Raw genomic sequence first — 21,497 nt, forward strand, 5'->3', positions numbered from 1 at the left:
AACACCAACCACCTTCTTCTCCTCCTAGCTAGGTTAGGCCACAATAAGGAAACTTTACCAAGGATGAAGAACAAAACATCAACCAAGCTCCAAGAGATGCAAGCTTTCTCTCCTTCTTCTTCTTCTTCTCCAAGTAGTATCCGGCCACCACAAGAGCTCCAAGGGAGATGAAGGATTCGGCCACCATAAGAGGAAGAGAGGGAGAGGATGATGGCCGGCCACAACACCAAGGAAAAGAGGGAGAGAAATAATAGAGGTTGTCCCTCTTGAAGGCACCCTCACCCCTTCTTTTATAATCCTTGGTCTTGGCAAATAAGGAAATTTAAATAAAAACTTCCTTAATTCTTTTGCCATGAAAAGGAAAATTTTTAATTAATTAAAATTAAAATTCTTTTCTCAATATCAATGGCCGGCCATATACAAATCTCCAAGCAAATAAAATTTTAAACACAAATTAAAACTTCCTTATTTGCTTCCGGAAATTTATAAAATTTTTCAATAATTTTTATCCCTTCATGATTGGTTAATAAAAAGGAAATTTTATAAATTAAAATCTTTCTTTTAAACATGTGGATAATTTTCCAAAAAGGAAAGTTATCTCTAAAAATTAAAATCTCTTTTCAATCTACAAATAAGGAAAGATATCAAATCTTTTCTTAATCTTTTGTAGAAACTAATAAAAGAGAATTTTTAATTTTTAAACTTTCTTTTAAATCATGAACATGATTAAAAAGGAAAGTTTTTACCAAAATTAAAATCAACCTTTTAATCTACAAATAAGGAAAGAGATTTAGCTCTTCTCTTAATCTTTTGTAGAATCTTATAAAAGGAAAGATTTAAATTTTTAAACTCTCTTTTAAATCATGTTATCCACATAAGAAAAATTTTAAAAATAAAAATCCTTTTATTTTAATTTAGGCCGGCCACACCAAGCTTGAACCCAAGCTAGGGCCGGCCACCTTGAAGCACCCATGAACCAAACTTTGGCCGGCCCTAGCTTGGTCTCCAAGCTAGCTTGGCCGGCCCCTATGGGATGGGTAAGAAGGTGGGTATAGGTGGATATAGTACTCTATAATTAAGAGGCTACGATAGGGACCGAGAGGAGGAATTGGTTTTGGTCTCCCGATAAAATTAAGCATCCCGTGTCCGCCCCGAACACACAACTTAATTTTATCAATAATAATTCATTCCACTAGAGAACTATTATTGAACTACCGCACCAATCCCAAATTACATTTTTGGGCTCCTTCTTATTATGAGTGTGTTAGTCTCCCTGTGTTTAAGATGTCGAATGTCCACTAATTAAGTGAGTTACTGACAACTCATTTAATTAATATCTTAGTCCAAGAGTAGTACCACTCAACCTTATCATCATGTCGGACTAGGTCCACCTGCAGGGTTTAACATGACAATCCTTATGAGCTCCTCTTGAGGACATTATCAACCTAGTATCTCTAGGACACAGTTTCCTTCTATAATCAACAACACACACTATAAGTGATATCATTTCCCAACTTATCGGGCTTATTGATTCATCGAACTAAATCTCACCCATTGATAAATTAAAGAAATAAATATCAAATATATGTGCTTGTTATTATATTAGGATTAAGAGCACACACTTCCATAATAACCGAGGTCTTTGTTTCTTTATAAAGTCAGTATAAAAGAAACGACCTCAAATGGTCCTACTCAATACACTCTAAGTGTACTAGTGTAATTATACAGTCAAGATAAACTGATACCTAATTACACTACGACCTTCTAATGGTTTGTTCCTTTCCATTTTGGTCGTGAGCTACTGTTTATAATTTATAAGGTACTGATAACATCATCTTCTGCATGTGACACCACATACTATGTTATCTACAGTATAAATTAATTGAACAACTACATTTATCACAAATGTAGACATTTGACCAATGTGATTCTTATTTCTAGATAAATGTTTTATACCAAAAGCTAGGCTTTTAGTATACATTCTAACAATCTCCCACTTATACTAAAAAACTAAGCTGCCATACATCTGATTCTCATGCCTTTCAAAAAGCTCTTGCCTTAAGGACCTTAGGTTATCATCTGATGCAATCTAGGCAGCAACAACTTCTCCTCATTATACAATTTCTCGTATTGGGTAGTACTTGTGCTCTATTGTGTTTACTTGCCTTATAGACTCATGGTTTCTTCGAGTTTGCTACTGCACCATTATTATTACAATAAATTGTAATAATCTTTGGACAAACTAGAAATCATATCTAAGTCTATCTTGAGGTTATTAAGTCATTCAGCTTTTATGGCTACCTCAGAGGCTTGCCATATACTCAGCTTCTATGGTGGAGTCCAGAAAAACACCTATGCTTATCACTCTTCCATAGTTATGACTTTTCCTCCTAAAGTAAACACAAAACCCCGAGGTTGACTTATTATTGTTCCTATCCGATTGGAAGTCAAAATCCATGCAACCCACAATAACCAAATTAACTGCCTTGTGAGCTAGCATATAATCTCTAGTGCCTCTAAGGTACTTCAATATATGCTTTACTGCAGTCCACTGTCCTTGTCCAGGGTTACTTTGATATCTGCTAACTATGCCCTTGGCAAAACAGATTTCTGATCTCGTGCATAGCATACATTAGGCTTCCGACAGCCGAAGCATAAAGAACTGTCTTTATTTCCTTTATCTCCTTTGATGTCTATAGAGACATATCTTTAGATAAAGTTACTCCATCCTGAAAAGGTAAGAAACCTTTCTTGGAGTTTTGCATGCTTAAAACGAGCAAGGATTTTTCCGATGTATGAAGCTTGGGATAAGTAAAATATTCTTTTCTTGCGATCCCTTATTACTTTGATCTCAAGAATATATACATTCTCCCAAGTCCTTTATATCGAATTATTTGGACAACCATACCCCTACTTTTGACAACATTTTGATATTGTTTCCAACTACCAAAAATGCTATCTATGTATAGTACAAGAAATACCACCACGTTTCCATCACACCTTTTGTATACACAAGACTTATCCGTTTACTCAATAAATCCATAGGTCTGGATTACTTTGATAAACCGGATATTCCAAAACCTTGAAGCTTTGCCTCAGTCCATAGACTGACTGAGCTTGCACACAAGATGCTCTTAGCCCTTTGCAATGAACCCTTCTGGTTGCTTTATATGGATGCTTTCTTCAAGACTTCCATTAAGGAATGCTGTCTTGACATCCACTTGCCAAATAGATAAAAGAATCCGGATAGACTTAAGCATGGCTAGCAGTGAAAAAGTTTCCTTTTTCATCTAGCCTTGCTTTTGAAAGTTTCTACCTTCCTGTCTATCCCTCTTTTCCTATTATAGACCTTTTTACACCCAAAGGCTTTTACACCATTTGGTGTTTCTACAAGCTTCCAGATTTTATTAGCATACATATATTCTATTATTCATTACTCTTTGCCAAGATGTTGCATCTTTATCTTGGAGTGCTTCGTCATATGTCCGGAGATCAGGTTCATGCCCTCCAGGGATCGAGTCCAAAAAAACTCTCCCAAAACATGAATCCTTTTAGGTTGCCTAACAACCCTCCCACTACGACAAGCCACTTTCTGTAATTGTGTATCATTTGTGATACGTGTTGCAGTTTCCTTGTGGTATCTCATCTTGTACAGTTGGTACTAGATTAGACATGTCTTTTATTATTTCCTTAAGAACAAATTTTCTTATGGACACAAGGTTTATTACATAGTCCTTTTCTAAAAATCGGTCATTGATGCTAACAATGACCTTCTGATTTTTAAGACTATAAACCTACTTCCATTTCTCTAGGATAACCCACAAACAAGTGAATTCCTGTCCAACTTATCATTGTCTCTCTTCTGCATATGTGCTGGACTACCCGAATCCGAATATGCTTCGAAATAGGCTTACGCCTATTCAGTAATTCTATATGAGTAGAGAGTTCTGTCTTTGGAAGGTACTATATTCATTTCCGTTTCCAGAGTATATCCTTAAAATGATTTTGGTAATATTCTAAATAACTCATCAATCTACTTATTTCCATAAGAGTCCTATACCTTCCTTTTTCTACACCATTCTGTTGGGATGTACCAGGTGCAGTTAGTTGGGATTGAATCCCTATTTCTGATAAGTGACTCCTAAATTCTCCCAAGAGGTACTTGCCACTACGATCTCACCGTAGTATCTTGATACTTTTACTTTGACGTTTCTCCGCATCAGCCTTGTACTCTTTGAACTAATCAACTTAGTCTTGCGGCACATTAAGTAAATGTATTTGTATCTTGAATAGTTGTCTATAAAATAGATGAAATATTCGATACTACCTCTTGTTTGGATAGTCATAGGATCACACAAATCAGAATGAAACAATTCCAACATATCTTTGGCTCCATACCCCTTAGACTTAAAAACTTCTTGGTTATTTTTCCTTTCAAGTAAGACTCGCAGGTTGGAAAGATTTCCACTACTAATGAACCCAAAAGTTCATCAGCTACCAATGAATCCTACTTAAGTTAATATAACCTAGCTTTAGATGCCAAAGATATAATTGGTTCATTTCTAAAGGTTACTTTCTCTTAAAGTTAGAAGATGTGTTACTAATTTCCATTTGTTGCATCATGAGAGTTATTGGATTTATAAATTGCCAACCAACTTACCAGAATAGATAACTTCCCTCTTTTTCTTAATAACAACTCTGTTATTAAAAGAGACAGAATATCAAGTTCTTTGAATAGTTTAGAAACTGAAAACTAGTTCTTTCTAAACTTGGTGCGTAATTACTCAAAAATTCATGTTTTATTCTTATCAAAAGATAAGCATCTCCCACTGCAACAGCTACCAATTTTTACAGTAGTGCCCATGTGGACGGTATTTTAATTTTCATTTAGTTGCCGGATTTCCTGGAACCCTGCAATGAATTGCGGACATGATTAATGGCATCTGTATCTACACTCCAGATTCTGGTAGATAACACTACTAAACATGTTTCAACTAATGAATTAAATACACCTATATTGTTCCTAATTCTAAGAAGACAGTCTACCTTAATGTCCAAGTCCTATTTCCAATCATTACAATTGAGACTACTAAGTCTTTTCTATAGTATGACTACTAGGGGATTGACAAACATTTTAAATCCTAAGAATCACAAAAATATTTGGTCAAGATCAACTCCTTAAAATCCCCATGAATTTTGTATGCCATGATAGTGTGAACGTATACAAAATCGAAGAGGAGATTTTATTCATTAATTTTATTATCTCGTCAACTTTACTTTATGACGAATAAAATTAATAGTTGATCTGTCTTTGATCAAATATTTGGTCAAAACTTTTTGAATTTAAAATAACATTGATTCCTCAAACAGTATTATTTAAATTCACCAACACTTCAAACACCGTGAATTTTGCATGCCACGATAGTGTGGACGTATACAAAATTAAACATTTGTAAGAGGAGGGGTTTATCCATTAATTACCTTGTCAATAAATCTTTATGACAAATAAAATTACCTCAAACACCGTGAATTTTGTATGCCATGATAGTGTGGACGTATACAAAATCAAACATTCGTAAGAGGGGTTTTTAATTTTATTATCTTGTCAACCTATTTATTTGACAAATTAATAGTTGATTTTCTTCGGTCACACAAATAATAGCAGTGACTCCGATGGGGAGGATACTATTAGTCGTGCCTAAGTGTATACCATTACTTGACACTAAGTCCATTAATAAGATTATGCCCCTTCCGATGGGGAAGATCACACGCTCTTAATTAACTTCCTATAGTCATCTAAAATGGAAGTTTAATCTAATGATCTGCAAACAAGCTCATCCGATATGGAGGAAGGCACTTAGAGCCAACGCGCAAGCTTGTTGCATCACTTATAAACCAGTAATGGAGACCGTGGAATTTATTTAAAAATAAATCCCTCTCCCACTTAGTTATTTAAAGTGAGGAATTTTGCCTATGCTAGTCTACCTAACATGCATACTAACAAGCACACACAACACAGCATAAAAAGCAATAAATAGAAAAACTAATTTTCAACTATTATGGCTTTTATCTATTGTTGTCCTCCATGTGTCGCCAACCCTAGCTGCTGCCATCTTTGGCCACCGCCACTGGGTCTAGTTGTCGCATCCATCTTGCTCCTTGTTCCGCTGCGCCTCTGGTCCTCAAAAGGTTCCACGCCTTGCAAGATTCGATCCGCGACATAAATAGAATTTTACATTTTTCGATCCTATATTCCTCGAAGGAATGTACATGTAAACTAGATCGAACATAAAATAAAATTTACATCCATCGATCCTATATTCCATAAAAGGAATGTACATGTAACTAGATCAAAAGATAAAATCCTAATAAAACTAAATACAGCTCCTGCTGTATTTTATAATACAATCATGCACACACAATAAAATGCCCTTGACATGCCCAAGGGTCCAATCACACACATAATAACTATAAGTCATAATAGTTGGATCCTGCATCCACAAAGTTAGCACATCCTACTATTAACCTGCCTAAATTATGTATGACATGTGCATAATTAAACTAATACCAAATACACAGAGGCAAAACCCTAGCTCTGATACTAATTGTTGGTTGCTACTCGGAAAACCTAGAGGTTCCACTGTACAAAAATTTTGTACAAAGGTCTGAACCTTTTCCTAGCTACCATGTGTTCTTTTAAATTAAATTTTGGATCGCCTGCGGAACTTAACACGTTTGATCCAAAACTTAATCTATTCGTTCTTTTAGGTTTTGACTTGGGTCTCCTGCGGAACTTAACACGTTCGACCCAAATCACCTTAAGTTATTAATTCCATTAAATATTAATTTCCATAATTGGTTCCCAGTACTGACGTGGCGAGGCACACGACCTTCTTGGATATGGGAGCAACCACCACCGACTAGACAAAACCTTTTATGGAAAGCTAATATTTAATTTCCTAAAATAACTTTAGGTTAACCGAAAAGAACAATCAAATCACAAGGATAAATAAAACAAAAGAACATAACATCGAAAAACATATTCGAAATACTAGAATCGTAAGCCTCTTGTATTTGGTATTATTTCCATAAATAACTAGTATGATGCGGAAAGGAAAAATTACTAGTTATACCTTCTAGAAAGACCTCTTGATCTTCTACCGTATTCCTCTTCTAACCTCGGACGTTGTGTGGGCAACGATCTTCCGAGATGAGAAAACACCAACCACCTTCTTCTCCTCCTAGCTAGGTTAGGCCACAATAAGGAAGCTTTACCAAGGATGAAGAACAAAACATCAACCAAGCTCCAAGAGATGCAAGCTTTCTCTCCTTCTTCTTCTTCTTCTCCAAGTAGTATCCGGCCACCACAAGAGCTCCAAGGGAGATGAAGGATTCGGCCACCATAAGAGGAAGAGAGGGAGAGGATGATGGCCGGCCACAACACCAAGGAAAAGAGGGAGAGAAATAATAGAGGTTGTCCCTCTTGAAGGCACCCTCACCCCTTCTTTTATAATCCTTGGTCTTGGCAAATAAGGAAATTTAAATAAAAACTTCCTTAATTCTTTTGCCATGAAAAGGAAAATTTTTAATTAATTAAAATTAAAATTCTTTTCTCAATATCAATGGCCGGCCATATACAAATCTCCAAGCAAATAAAATTTTAAACACAAATTAAAACTTCCTTATTTGCTTCCGGAAATTTATAAAATTTTTCAATAATTTTATCCCTTCATGATTGGTTAATAAAAAGGAAATTTTATAAATTAAAATCTTTCTTTTAAACATGTGGATAATTTTCCAAAAAGGAAAGTTATCTCTAAAAATTAAAATCTCTTTTCAATCTACAAATAAGGAAAGATATCAAATCTTTTCTTAATCTTTTGTAGAAACTAATAAAAGAGAATTTTTAATTTTTAAACTTTCTTTTAAATCATGAACATGATTAAAAAGGAAAGTTTTTACCAAAATTAAAATCAACCTTTTAATCTACAAATAAGGAAAGAGATTTAGCTCTTCTCTTAATCTTTTGTAGAATCTTATAAAAAGAAAGATTTAAATTTTAAACTCTCTTTTAAATCATGTTATCCACATAAGAAAATTTTAAAAAATAAAAATCCTTTTATTTTAATTTGGGCCGGCCACACCAAGCTTGAACCCAAGCTAGGGCCGGCCACCTTGAAGCACCCATGAACCAAACTTTGGCCGGCCCTAGCTTGGTCTCCAAGCTAGCTTGGCCGGCCCCTATGGGATGGGTAAGAAGGTGGGTATAGGTGGATATAGTACTCTATAATTAAGAGGCTACGATAGGGACCGAGAGGAGGAATTGATTTTGGTCTCCCGATAAAATTAAGCATCCCGTGTCCGCCCCGAACACACAACTTAATTTTATCAATAATAATTCATTCCACTAGAGAACTATTATTGAACTACCGCACCAATCCCAAATTACATTTTGGGCTCCTTCTTATTATGAGTGTGTTAGTCTCCCTGTGTTTAAGATGTCGAATGCCCACTAATTAAGTGAGTTACTGACAACTCATTTAATTAATATCTTAGTCCAAGAGTAGTACCACTCAACCTTATCATCATGTCGGACTAGGTCCACCTGCAGGGTTTAACATGACAATCCTTATGAGCTCCTCTTGAGGACATTATCAACCTAGTATCTCTAGGACACAGTTTCCTTCTATAATCAACAACACACACTATAAGTGATGTCATTTCCCAACTTATCGGGCTTATTGATTCATCGAACTAAATCTCACCCATTGATAAATTAAAGAAATAAATATCAAATATATGTGCTTGTTATTATATTAGGATTAAGAGCACACACTTCCATAATAACCGAGGTCTTTGTTTCTTTATAAAGTCAGTATAAAAGAAACGACCTCAAATGGTCCTACTCAATACACTCTAAGTGTACTAGTGTAATTATACAGTCAAGATAAACTGATACCTAATTACACTATGACCTTCTAATGGTTTGTTCCTTTCCATTTTGGTCGTGAGTTACTGTTTATAATTTATAAGGTACTGATAACATCATCTTCTGCATGTGGCACCACATACTATGTTATCTACAGTATAAATTAATTGAACAACTACATTTATCACAAATGTAGACATTTGACCAATGTGATTCTTATTTCTAGATAAATGTTTTATACCAAAAGCTAGGCTTTTAGTATACATTCTAACACGACGATCGAACCTAAGTTTTGATAATGGCAAAGGGATTCAAAGTTAAGATTCCTTGTTATCTAATGTGCTTAAATGAGATTACAGGAAAGTCCTAATTGCGGTTAGGCAAGTAAAAAACCCTAGGGGGTGGTAACCCTAGGTCCTAGGGGGTGGTAACCCTAGGTGGTAGGAAAATCCTAAGGGGCGGTAACCTTAGGTCTTAGGGGGTGGTAACCCTAGGTGGAGAAAAATCCTAAGGGAGGGGGGTAACCTTAGGTCCTAGGGGGTGGTAACCCTAGGTGGTGAAAAATCCTAGGGGCGGTAACCCTAGGTCCTAGGGGATGGTAACCCTAGGCAGAAAGTCCAGTCAGTCTGGAGGACCGAACTGGCACCAGGTAATTTCTCCTGAGGGGAGTAGGTGAGGACGCGTTCCCCGTAGAGGGAATAGTAGGCGTCGGGTCGACCTAGGGTTTCCGGTTGGAAATCCGAAGTCAGACCAGGACAGTTCGTTGACTGTCGATATTTCATTTAGTATACCTATTCAGTGTTAACTTTGTGTTGCAAGGTATTTTTGGGACTAACGTATCTTGCAGGTACAAAGGAGCAACCTTAAGTCTCGGATGAACAGGTGCAAAGGTGCAAAGGTGCAAAGGAGAGAAGTCTGCGCACAACACTGCTTGGAGGTGCCTCAAAGGAGCTTGAGGCGCCACGGACTGCATGGAGGCGCCTCGGACTGCATGGAGGCGCCTCGGACTGGCTATGGAGGCGCCTCGCAGGATAAGAGTAGAAATGTTCAACGCACATCCATGCGGCTGACTCGGCGGCTTTGAGGCGTCTCAATGGGGCTTTGAGGCGCCTCCAGTAGGCTTTATAAGGGGACTCGAGCAGCAGGTTCGATTATTCATCTTCCAAGTAACCTTTAAGCACCGAGTTCCTAACGAGACGTTCCGGACAAGCTACGACAAGCTCCCGACAACCCGACACTCCGGTCTCCTTAATTTTTGTTGTCAGTATTACTTAAAATTCTGTTGTACTTAATTCGTATCTGTACTTTGCGATTTGATAGTGAATTACCTAAAGTAATCGCTCAACGAGCGAGGGCCTTGGAGTAAGAGTTGCCCAAGGCTCCAAACCAAGTAAAAACACTTGGGTCTTTTCTGTGCTTGTTCTTTTTATTTCCGCTGCTTTAAACTCTCGAACGATTTCCGAATACGAAACGAGTGAAAGCCACGAGTGCTATTCAACCCCCTCTAGCGCTTTCGATCCAACATGGTGTTGCCGAATGTAAAAATTAGACACTAAAGGAGATGATGAATGCTTTTTTGATAAATTCAGGCTTACCCCAGAACTTGTGGGGGGAAGCCATTTTATCAGCAAACCACATTCTCAACAAAATCTCTCACAAGAAAAATGATAAAACATCATATGAACTATGAAAAGCCCACGAGCCATCATATAAATACTTGAAAGTGTGGGGGTGCTTAGCAAAGGTCGAAGTACCTAAGCCAAAGCAAGTTAAGATCATACCTAAAACGTTCGATGCGATATTTGTCGGATATACCCAAAACAGTAGTGGATATCATTTCATAGTTCATAAGTCAGACATTCCTGTTATTCATGTGGGTACAACCATAAAATCTCGAAATGCAATATTCTTTGAAGACGTGTTCCCAAATAAGAAGGGAAACATTCAAAGTAATGACAACGGAAGTTCTAACAAAGATGATGTTCCAGAACTTAGTTGTCAGAAAAGGGCTATTGGCAATCAAAGCGAAGAGCCACGTGGAGCAAACGGGCTAGAGTTGAGAAATTGTTCGGGTCGGATTTCATGACATTTATGTCGGAAATGGACCCAAGAACATTAAGCGAAGCTCTCTCTAGTCCCGACGCCCCACTGTAGAAGGAAGCCGTCAATAATGAAATCGAATCCATCATGAATAACCATACTTGGGAATTAGTAGACCTTCCTTCTGATACTAAACCATTAGGTTGTAAATGGATACTAAAACACAAGTATAAAGCTGATGGATCGATTGACAAGTATAAGGCCAGACTTGTAGCCGAACGGTACAAGCAAAAGGAATGCTTTGATTACTTCGATACCTACTCACCGGTGACAAGGATTACATCCATACAAGTGTTGATAGCCATTGCAGCATTGTATGACCTTGAAATATACCAAATGGATGTTAAGACTGCGTTCTTAAATGGTGAGTTGGAAGAAGAAATTTACATGGAGTAACCCGAGGGGTTCGTTGTGCGGACTTAAACAAGCGCCAAAACAATAGCACGAAAAATTTAACAAAATAATGCTGTCAAACAAATTCAGAATAAATGAATGTGACAAATGCATTTATATCAAAAGCACACCTAAAAGTTATGTAATTGTCTATCTATACGTAGACAACATGCTCATAATGGAAAATAATCATGATGTAATCATGAGTACTAAGAAAAATGCTGACCAATAATTTCGATATGAATGATATGAGTCTAGCAGATGTCATATTGGGAATTAAAATTCTCAGGACATCCGATGGGATAGTTTTAACGCAATCACATTATGTAGAGTCAGTATTAAAAAGATTCAATGCATATGATCTCTCTACTGTAAAAACTCCTATAGATCTAAGTCAACACTTAAGGAAAAACCATGGTGAGCCCATATCGCAATTAGAATATTCTCGGATAATTGGTAGTTTGATGTATCTCACAAATTGCACACGTCCAGATATTGCATGTGTGGTCAACAAACTGAGTCGTTTTACGAGCAATCTAAATGACACCCATTGAAAAACACTGATGCGAGTTCTTAGATATTTAAAATATAGTATGAACTACGAATTACATTACGAAAAGTATCCCGCGGTCTTAGAGGGATATTGTGATGCTAATTGGATATCAGATACAAAAGACTCAAAATCCATTAGTGGATATGTATTCACGATCAGTGGGGGAACAGTATCTTGGAAATCCACTAAGCAGACGTGTATAGTGTTGGTACAATCGACCTCTAGGGTTTCGATGTTTGACAATATGACCAAGGGTTGACCCAAACAAGCCTTGATGTTTGGGAGAGAGAAGTCTAGTCAAGATTAGATGACTAGCAAAGGTAAGTCCTAACCAAAGGTTAGGCAAAGTGGAAGTCCCGATGAGTGAAGTCGGACCCTAGTGAGTGAAGCTAGGTGGTGGAAGTGTCGGTGAGTGAAGCCGGGCCCTAGTGAGTGAAGCTAGGTGGTGGAAGTCCCGGTGAGTGAAGTCAGGCCCTAGTGAGTGAAGCTAGGTGGAGGAAGTCCTGGTGAGTGAAGTCAGACCCTAGTGAGTGAAGCTAGGTGGAGGAAGTCCTGGTGAGTGAAGTCAGGTAATAGAAGTCCTAACGAGTGAAGTTAGGCAACCCTAGGAGGTAACCCTAGGTTATACTTTAATTCTGTTAATACTGTGCTAACTCAGTGTTGCAGGGAAGCTCAGCTAGGTCGACGGGTTGACCAGGTAGCTGACACAAAGTCCAGACGAGTCGAAGGGATGACCGGATGTCTAGCAGGTAAGTGGAGGTAAGTCACTGGAGGGGAGTGACTATGAGGACGCGTTCTCGGGAAGGGAACAGTAGGCGTCGATCCGACTTAGACCCATTTCGGATATCTAAGTCGAGATCGTGACTAGATTCCGGTCTCGGAGAGACGGAATCTAATTAATATTCTGTTTAATTTTAAACTGTGCTAATACTCTGTATTGCAGGATATATCTTATATTTGCCTCCGGACTAACGTTTTCTTGCATGAAGGAATCTGCTAGAAAATGAGGGTCCGGGCACCCGGAGGTGAAACTTTATCCTAGTGTCGCCTCGCCAAGTGGAGCTCACTGATTGGCTCGGCTACGTCACAACCAGGGCACCCTGGAGGTTTCAGGCGCCCCGAACCTCCTATATAAGGAGGGTCAAGGTTGAAGCTCCAACAACAACTCACGACTCGATCTCCTGTGCTCCTGCGACGCTGCGAAGCTACTCCGACCACGCATTGTTCTTTTGTTTTCTTCCTTTTGTCGGTATTGCCTTTCTATTAGCATTCCTGTAATTTAGTTTGTAATCAAATATTCGAATTTCTAGCGGATTGCCCATCGAAAGGACCCTTGCGTGCGGGCCTTGGAGTAGCAGTCGACAAAGGCTCCGAACCAAGTAAAAAACGACTCTTGTTAGCATTGCTTTATTCTTTTACATTTACTTTTTCGCTGCGTACTTTCGACAAGTTTTAAATCGCTATTCACCCCCTCCCCCCCTCTAGCGAAACTCTACGATCCAACACATAGTTCTGTCAACAATGGAATCCGAGTTTATAGCACTTGATAAAGCAGCTAAAGAAGCTGAATGGCTGCGGAATTTCTTGAAAGATGTTCCGAGTTGGACGAAACCTGTGCCCGCCTGACTTATCCACTGTGATAGTCAATCGACAATTGGAAGGGTATAGAGTAAGTCACGACATATACGTCGTCGACATAAAACCATTAGGCAGTTGATCTCGAACGGAGTGATTGCAATCGACTATGTCAAATCTAAGGATAATTTGATAGATCCCCTTACGAAGGGGCTAAGTCGAGATCAAGTATACTGCTCATCAAGAGGAATGAGATTAAAACTCTACAACTAAAAATGACTGTAGCGGTAACCCAACCTTGTTGACTGGAGATTCCAAGATCTTGGTTCAATGGGACAACGAAGTTACAAAAGTTGTGTAACAGCACAAGAGAAATGATTATCTCTACTATCTCAATCCTAGGATGATTTGGTGCTGTCCTACCACATGTAGTGAGGATAAGCTTATGCTTTTAATGACTTCTATACCTTATAAAAGTGGAGTATGGTGGGATACTCTTAATATAAGTATCACCTATGTGAGTATGAAGATAGACCGCTTCAATGAAACACTCATGAATCTAAGATGGTGTCTATGGCCGAAACGGAACCAACCATGAGAACCAAAAGTGGGTGAAATAAGTATCTATGTGGGTGTTATTGTCTTAGTATACACCAACAGCTGGGCAGTTCAAGACATCACGTTCACTGTGCAGCCTAGTATGCTCGATAGCATTCCACTACGGAAGGTTCAAAGCCACAAGCTACCTTTCCCGATGCATTGACTTATCAATTGGACTTTTGTAAAGTGTCAGCATGCATACATGCACTACATGCATTAATTTCTATTCATATGGGGGATTGTTGGATACGATTTTGCAAACCAAAATCTTGGTGCCATCGATCATTGAAAGTCAAGTTTGATTTCAAAATCGAAATCTACGTTTCGCGTAGATAAATCTGGACTATTAATTTGCTCAAAACCGATTATGGGTGAATGAAAAATTAATTGTTCAAAGATGTGCTCAAATTAATATTAAGGAAAAAGATTGGGTTTTAGTCCCACATCGTTAACCGGCGAGAGCCAGCGTTTCCTTATATGTGTTGCTGTGTTAATGTTGTTAATACAAAAGCACAAGTGCTCTCTACCCTTGGGCGCCCGCTACCCGCCACGCGCGCAATGGGTGCTTTGTTGGTGTACTTTGCACTTGGGGGTGACGTGGTATGTCGGGTGACGAGGCAGTGCCTATGTGGCACGTGACTGTGTAGAGAGCAATGACTGGATTGGGCGAACAGATGGTGACCGTCGGATTAAAGATAAGGACAGATCGCAAGTAGATGCGATCTGGAGCGTCAGATTCTAATCTGGCATTAAAGAGGAAGGCTTGATTTGAAGCGTCGGATTAAATGTTGTAATCTGATGGCTGATATGATCTCGTCCCTTGATCTGAAGGTTACTATAACCTTCAGATCAAGGGACGATATCATATCAGAATCTGAAGAGTTATATCTCTTCAGATCTTATGGTTGAGATCAAAAGACCTTTAAAGGGTTATACCCTTTCATAATGAACGATCCAGATCAGTCCAAACTAAGGGTTACTTGCCTCTTCACCCAATATAAATAGATCCCTCTCATTCTTGGAAATCATTCATTCAAAAAGTATTTGCATTCAAACCATTCTTCCATCTCTTGCATAAGAAGAGTCCAAAAAACCTACGAGAAGGTTCGTCGGTCTCGAAATTTGAAGTGTTACTATTTTGAGACGTCGTCGTTGTATCTTGGGAACAAATTGCTGCTATCCGTGAGCATCGTAGCGGAGCAATATCGTTTTACGGAGATGGTGTCGAATACTAGCCTCGACGACAACTCAGTTTGCTTCCTCGCAGCACCAATCTCCCGGAAATCACGACAGTCAACTAAAATCGACTATGTCAAATACCGAGGAACAAATCCAGAGGTTTGAGGACCTCACAAGTAGAGTCCACTGCAAACCAGGGAGAAACTTTATTTGTTGTCTGTTGGATTTTACAGAAACGGAGACTACTCAAGAAGTCGTCATCTCTTGGAACAATGTTTAAAGGTACATTGTTTATACTGTTATTTCATAGTTTTGATCCTACTAGTTGTTTGGACAACATCTTATGGTGCCTCCATTTAATTGGTTTTATAAACATCATCATTCTGATCTACTAATCTTCTATGGACCTTACACCTTAAGAAACCAGTTTCTTGACGTCAATTTATTATTATTTTCTTAAGTTCATTATTATTGGTCAATGGAAATCATCCTAGATGCTTTCCTTCTAAGTTCCATTTAATTATGAAGGGTATATTGCCAATTTCTTTACTTTCTTCATGGGATTCATCTGGCATTGCTCCACGCAGTGGGCGTTCCTTTTCTTTTATCGTTTCTTTACCTATCAATTAATGCAAATCATGTCTATTACATGACATCAGGTTCAATTGGATTTAAATGGAGTTTCAGAAAGTCTATATCATATTTCTTTGTCACCTTATTTTCTGTTGGTTTTGCAGTGTTTATGTATGTTTAGGTAGAATTCTGAAAATTGAAATGGTTCACTTTTGTTAGTTTAAGTTAATTCTTATAATTCAACTAATATAAGGTCAAACAATGGTTTAATTTGAGTCTTTGCAATTGTTAAAAACACCTCCCTTAGTCAATTTTCTTTCCTACAGGACATACAGTGCTATCTGCATAGTTGGACGGATTTATTCATTAGTTTTGTTGCTTCCTCAAGCTGCATTTTCTCTTGATAGCATGTACACTGACTTAAGCAGTTAAGCTATAAGTTACATCGACAAAATAGATTATAATATCTAAAAATGTAGGTTTCGACAGTAGTCTATTGAATCAACAATCTTTTTTAGGAAACGACAATCTTGGCAGCAACTTGCCTAGAACCTATTTGTTTGCTTTTCTAATGATGGATCCACAAGTTTTGGAGCATTAACTTAAGATATGCATGTATTACCTACTTTAGTTGTGTTTATTTTATGTCTCATTTGTTTAAAATTCACCTTTTGCATTCTCTTTTTTATTTAGATCATGGATTCCAGAATTATACTACACCCCTATGTATGGCCAACACATTTCACGTAGAATGTGAGTTTGGTCACAGCTTAATCAATATGTAGTGGACCTAAAAAATATAAGGTACTTCTTTAGTTTTAGTTATAATAGGTCACACCTGATTTAAACTTAACCAGATAGGAGAAATCGGTTCTCAAGGAAAACCTATCTGGGCTCTGTTGAAATGAATTAGGTTATTGTAGTGAAGAATAGTGCTTAGTCCAGCTACTACCATACTTACTCCCTTGCAATGTAAACAAAGAACCAGTATAATATGACTATTAGAATGTAATATCTTGAATTATATGCTTTAGTTTTGTTTATTGATGCTTGTGATTATTTGATGGACCTTATGTGTAAGTTTCAAGGAAGGCGCTAATTCCCATGGTGTTATTGATCAGTATGCTAGACAAATACCCATCTTTCTTCAATTCGTGGAGTACTAGAATTGTGTTTTAAATTGAAAGCATTAGAGATAAATATCAATGCTATGGACAAAAATACCACTTCCAGTAATGGCGTAAGCATCTACGGAGTACAAAGAGAGAAATCTTTGACAATTAACTATTTGACTATTCATGATGTAGAACTATGTTCTAAATATAAAGATAGAGTCAGAGTAAAGCACCTAGAGGAACAATAAGAGAATCGGATTTGATTCTCAAATAGGACAAATATCTTAGAAGCTCCCGATTTACTTGGTAGGTAAATCAGAGGGAAGGTTGTTTACTTTCGGGATTAGTCGGGTGAAGCTCATGCACCTAATTATATATATATATATATGCTAAAAACTCGTCTTGAGAATTTCTATGGGTGATTTTGATTGTGGAAGAAAAATCAATGCTTTAAACATTGAAGGGATCTCTTGGATAGAGTGTTAGGCTTGTCGGATCAAAACCACGGAGCCATTCATGGTCGAAGAAATTCTGAGGATGGCATTATGAACAATAGCAAGGGTAGAATATGTGAAATGCAAAAAGAGAAGAGAAAAACTGTCTCAAGACTGGAATGCCATCATAAGACTCAAAATCTTCAGTTAATACCAAAAACATGTAAAATTCTACTAAGTTAATTGTGTTATGTAAGCTCATCTTTCCCATATTGCTGAAGACTAAATACTAATCAACACTTTGCTAAGCTGATGTACCTTTCCTTCCATGATTTTAGCAAAGAAAGGTGAAATGATAAATATTGTTCGAGTCAATTTGCTTATTATCTCAGTGAAAGATTGTCAGAATGCAGAAAATGTGTAACTTGGTTCACATTCCACTAGACTCAAATCTGTCACCTATTGAGCTTCTGAAAGTCAATTTAATTCAGTGTATCTATGCAAGTTCAAATGAATCTCCAATAATCATAATTTTTGGTAAAGATCTTCTATGTTGATTGCATTCTAACAGCTAAGTTGGGCTAGTTTTATGATTTTGGTATCAAAGCCACTCCTTCAAATGGATAGTCCATCTATAAATGAAAAGTTACACCTGCATTTCTGATATCATTCCATATATCCATTTAGCATCGTAGTTCTATTAAATTATGATATCAAGTATGAGATCATTTTTAAAATTTCATTACCCAATAACTTTAATAATAAGTTACTTATTAATTTATCAAAAACTCTGTTTGATCTTCTCATTTGAAAATCTTTTGTAATGATGAAATTTAACTGATAACTCAATTGTAAGGTTAACTTTTATAGTATAGTTTAGTACCTAACACATCGAGCAACTTCCTTTCATCCATTAATTTTGGGGAGAAACGCATCTCATTATGAACTTTGTTTACTTGAGAATTTCATTTTTTTTGTATGCTGAGCGAATGTTAAGGTTTTAACTTTGGAATCTTGGTAAGTTGTAGATTGCCCCGGATTGGAGACAGCCCCAAACTCGGAAGAAGGTGGTGGAAGATCAAATTGCTAAAGGTAAAAATAAAATGCCTATCGAATCTTTACACTGCTTGTATTTGTTTTATTATCTTCTGAAAAAATTGAAGTGAAAATATCCTACTTCTAACAGGGCGTGATTGGCATAGGAATCAGTGCAAGTGCCGTGGGGCTTCTGTTAGGCGGTATAGCTGCAATGATGGCCTGTAAGAGATAATTGGTTCGTGATTTCTTGACTTTATTTAGTAATCCTTGGAATTATTGTTTCAACTCTGTATTAAAATTCAAGGTAAAAAGTTTGGCCGATTCTACACGGTATATATAGTTTATAAGTCTGCAAACTGAAGGTATTAAAAACTTATTGTTTGATACAATCTGGCCGATTCTACCGCCTGTATTTCTTTCTACATTCATTTTTCAGACCAGACTGACTCGGGTTTCGTTAATTGAACCGGTCTGAGATCTTCAAAACGCTGTCTTATAACGTATTCACATCAACGGCAATCCTGGCAACGTATTAACCCGTTCTCGTTGCACTCCACGCACCGACGCGCGCGCCCCTCCTCCTCCACGAACACCTTCCGGCTGCCCCGGCAAACGGAGCAGGGCACGAACCGCACGCCGCTGCAGCCGCCGCAGACGCTGAATCTCGAATCCCGGCGCCGTGCCACCGGTTCGAGCGCCCTCCCGAGCTCCCCGGCCTCGTGCATCGCGTAGATCTCCGCCGCCCCGCCGAGGCACCGGCCGCCGACGAAGACCTGGGGGAGCACGAAGGGCCGGAGGCCCTCCATCGCCACCTGAAGCTCCTGGCGGAACCCCGCGTCCATGGAGACGTCGCGCTCGTCGACGGCTACGCCGAGGCCGTCCAGGATGGAGCGGACGGCGCGGCAATCCTCGAAGGTGCGGCGGATGGCGCGGAGAGAGGTGGTGTAGAGGACGACGACGTCGGGTTGGGGGCGTTTGGAGGGATCGCCGGAGGCGCAAAGGTGCCGCGTATTCAATGCGGTGCCGTGGAGGTGGTGGTGGTGGTGGTGGTGGTGGAGGGGAATGGAGAAGAGCATATTGAATGCCATAATAGCAATGGATGGATTCGATGATGGCAGAGGGAGAAGCGCGGGTTGAATCGTTAATTTGGGCTGCCAATTATTTGTGCCGCGGCGAATCCGTGTATAATAAATATATATATTGACCGACAGTTAACGCGGCTGCTAGATTTGGTTTGTTACGGTGGTGGTTTGGATTGCGCGGTATCCGAAGTTTCTGGAAGTTTTCTGTTTGATTATTTTTGACATTTTAGTGTGCACCCTTTAAAATAGAATGAACATCTTTTAACATGTTAACGTTATACATATGAATGTTACCCTTTATTTTTATTATTATTATTATTATTATTATTAAAAAACAATGTTAGGCAAGAATCTTGAATAACTGAAAATGTTACACAATATGATGGGTTACAAATGGGTATAGTTTATATTGATGACTAATAACATAACTAGTGTAAATGAGTCTCATGAGTCGTTCATGAACAACTCGATCAAAACTTAATTTGAGTTTGAAGTTCATCGAGTTCAAACTTAATTACTACTGGTTTGATGGCTCGTCGAGCCAAATGAGCCAATAATAATATAATATATAATATATAGAATACTAATTTATTTATTAATAAAATAATAAAAAAAATATAAAAAATCGACATCGAGCTCATAATTAAATATCGAGCTCGAGTTCGAGCTCAACTCTACATGATCAAGTGAGCACGAGCTCAAGTTGAGCTAGTATAAATCGAACCAAGCAAAGCTCGAGCTTAGGCTGATTTAAGTTCGGCTCGATTTGTTTACAATCCTAAACTTCCATTCTCTCAGATCTAATTTTCTTCCTAACATATGCTTCTTGACCGACTCTCGAGTAGAAACAAAACATTGCACATAGTGAAGCACAAAAATTGTATAACTAAGCTATGAGTTTAAATTATTCTAAATATATTATGTACTCTTAACAATAAGAATCTTTTGTAAAATTAGTTGAGCTCCATGAAAAAAGTATAATTACGCGTGTTTCTTGTATTATAATTTTAGAATGGTGGGCATTTAGGAAACACCTCACTTAAAGTCAAATTTCACCGTAGAACAAAATTATGAAGGGATATTGATAAAATGGGCATTATCTCAAGTATAAGGTGTGTTGCATATTGGCATCAAAGTGAGACCCTCTAATAGATGTGTGGTTTGAGGACAAAATTAATTGGTCAATCTAATGAGCGCGAGTAAAATACACACTACATCACATTCGATTCCATAAATAAAACTTCATATTAAAAACACAGAAAAAAAATCATTAACTTATAAAGAAAAGATATCTCTATTAATATTACATTTTAAGTAGAGTCTAAAAATAAAATGATGAAGTTTTAGACCCAAATATATAATATTATATCATTATAAAATATTTTAATTCTTTTGGCCCTAATAATTAATATAAAAGCTCAGACTGCTAGAAGGATTAACCGTCGACTGTGCACAATAATCATGATCCAATCAAGATATGTGGGTACAATATTAACCTCTAATGAAGGAAGTAGGGGCCCCTATGTTTGGATCAAGACGACTACACATCAAACAGAGAAGTTCTGGTTGCAGCTAGGTAAGGAAGACCTAATAAGTCAATTTAATAGGTCAAATGGATCAAGGGGCAAGGAAGTCTTAGTAGGTCGGTTAGACCGAGGGGTAGGAGAGTGTTAGGACACTTCGACGAGCTAGAGGAAGGGGTGTGATTAGCTCTATTCACTTTTCTGATTATTTGTTGCAATGGAAAACACTCGAAGCAATGCTAACATCCGAATTACTTGATATCTATCTCAACAAGGTGACTAATCCAAGGATCTACATAGAGTACACTCTCCACTATGAAAATACTCATTCTCAAAAATGGTCCAGAGGTGGAGAAACCTCGTACAAGCTCTCAACAAGAAAATATTGATTAAGCACTCCCAA

The 21,497-nt window shown here is 37.9% G+C and overlaps 2 protein-coding genes across 2 annotated transcripts in view; one reads left to right on the forward strand and one right to left on the reverse strand.

Annotated features, from left to right (window-relative positions):
* The window catches only part of LOC122011821 (mitochondrial fission 1 protein A-like), a 56,351-nt gene extending 37,717 nt beyond the window's left edge, over positions 1-18,634 (forward strand). Inside the window, exons 5-7 of the mRNA XM_042568214.1 lie at positions 15,510-15,611; positions 18,480-18,543; positions 18,615-18,634. Coding sequence (XP_042424148.1) covers positions 15,510-15,611; positions 18,480-18,543; positions 18,615-18,634 — 186 coding nt within the window. The remainder of the gene's footprint in view (positions 1-15,509; positions 15,612-18,479; positions 18,544-18,614) is intronic.
* A 128-nt stretch (positions 18,635-18,762) lies between these two features.
* On the reverse strand, positions 18,763-19,624 carry LOC122011829 (uncharacterized protein At5g39865-like). The gene has a single exon (XM_042568224.1). The coding sequence runs from the start codon at positions 19,575-19,577 to the stop codon at positions 18,999-19,001; it is 579 nt and encodes a 192-aa protein (XP_042424158.1). The 5' UTR covers positions 19,578-19,624; the 3' UTR covers positions 18,763-18,998.
* Between the last annotated feature and the right edge of the window lie 1,873 nt (positions 19,625-21,497).

Source organism: Zingiber officinale, chromosome 1A (assembly GCF_018446385.1).
Source record: "Zingiber officinale cultivar Zhangliang chromosome 1A, Zo_v1.1, whole genome shotgun sequence".
Lineage (NCBI taxonomy): Eukaryota > Viridiplantae > Streptophyta > Magnoliopsida > Zingiberales > Zingiberaceae > Zingiber > Zingiber officinale.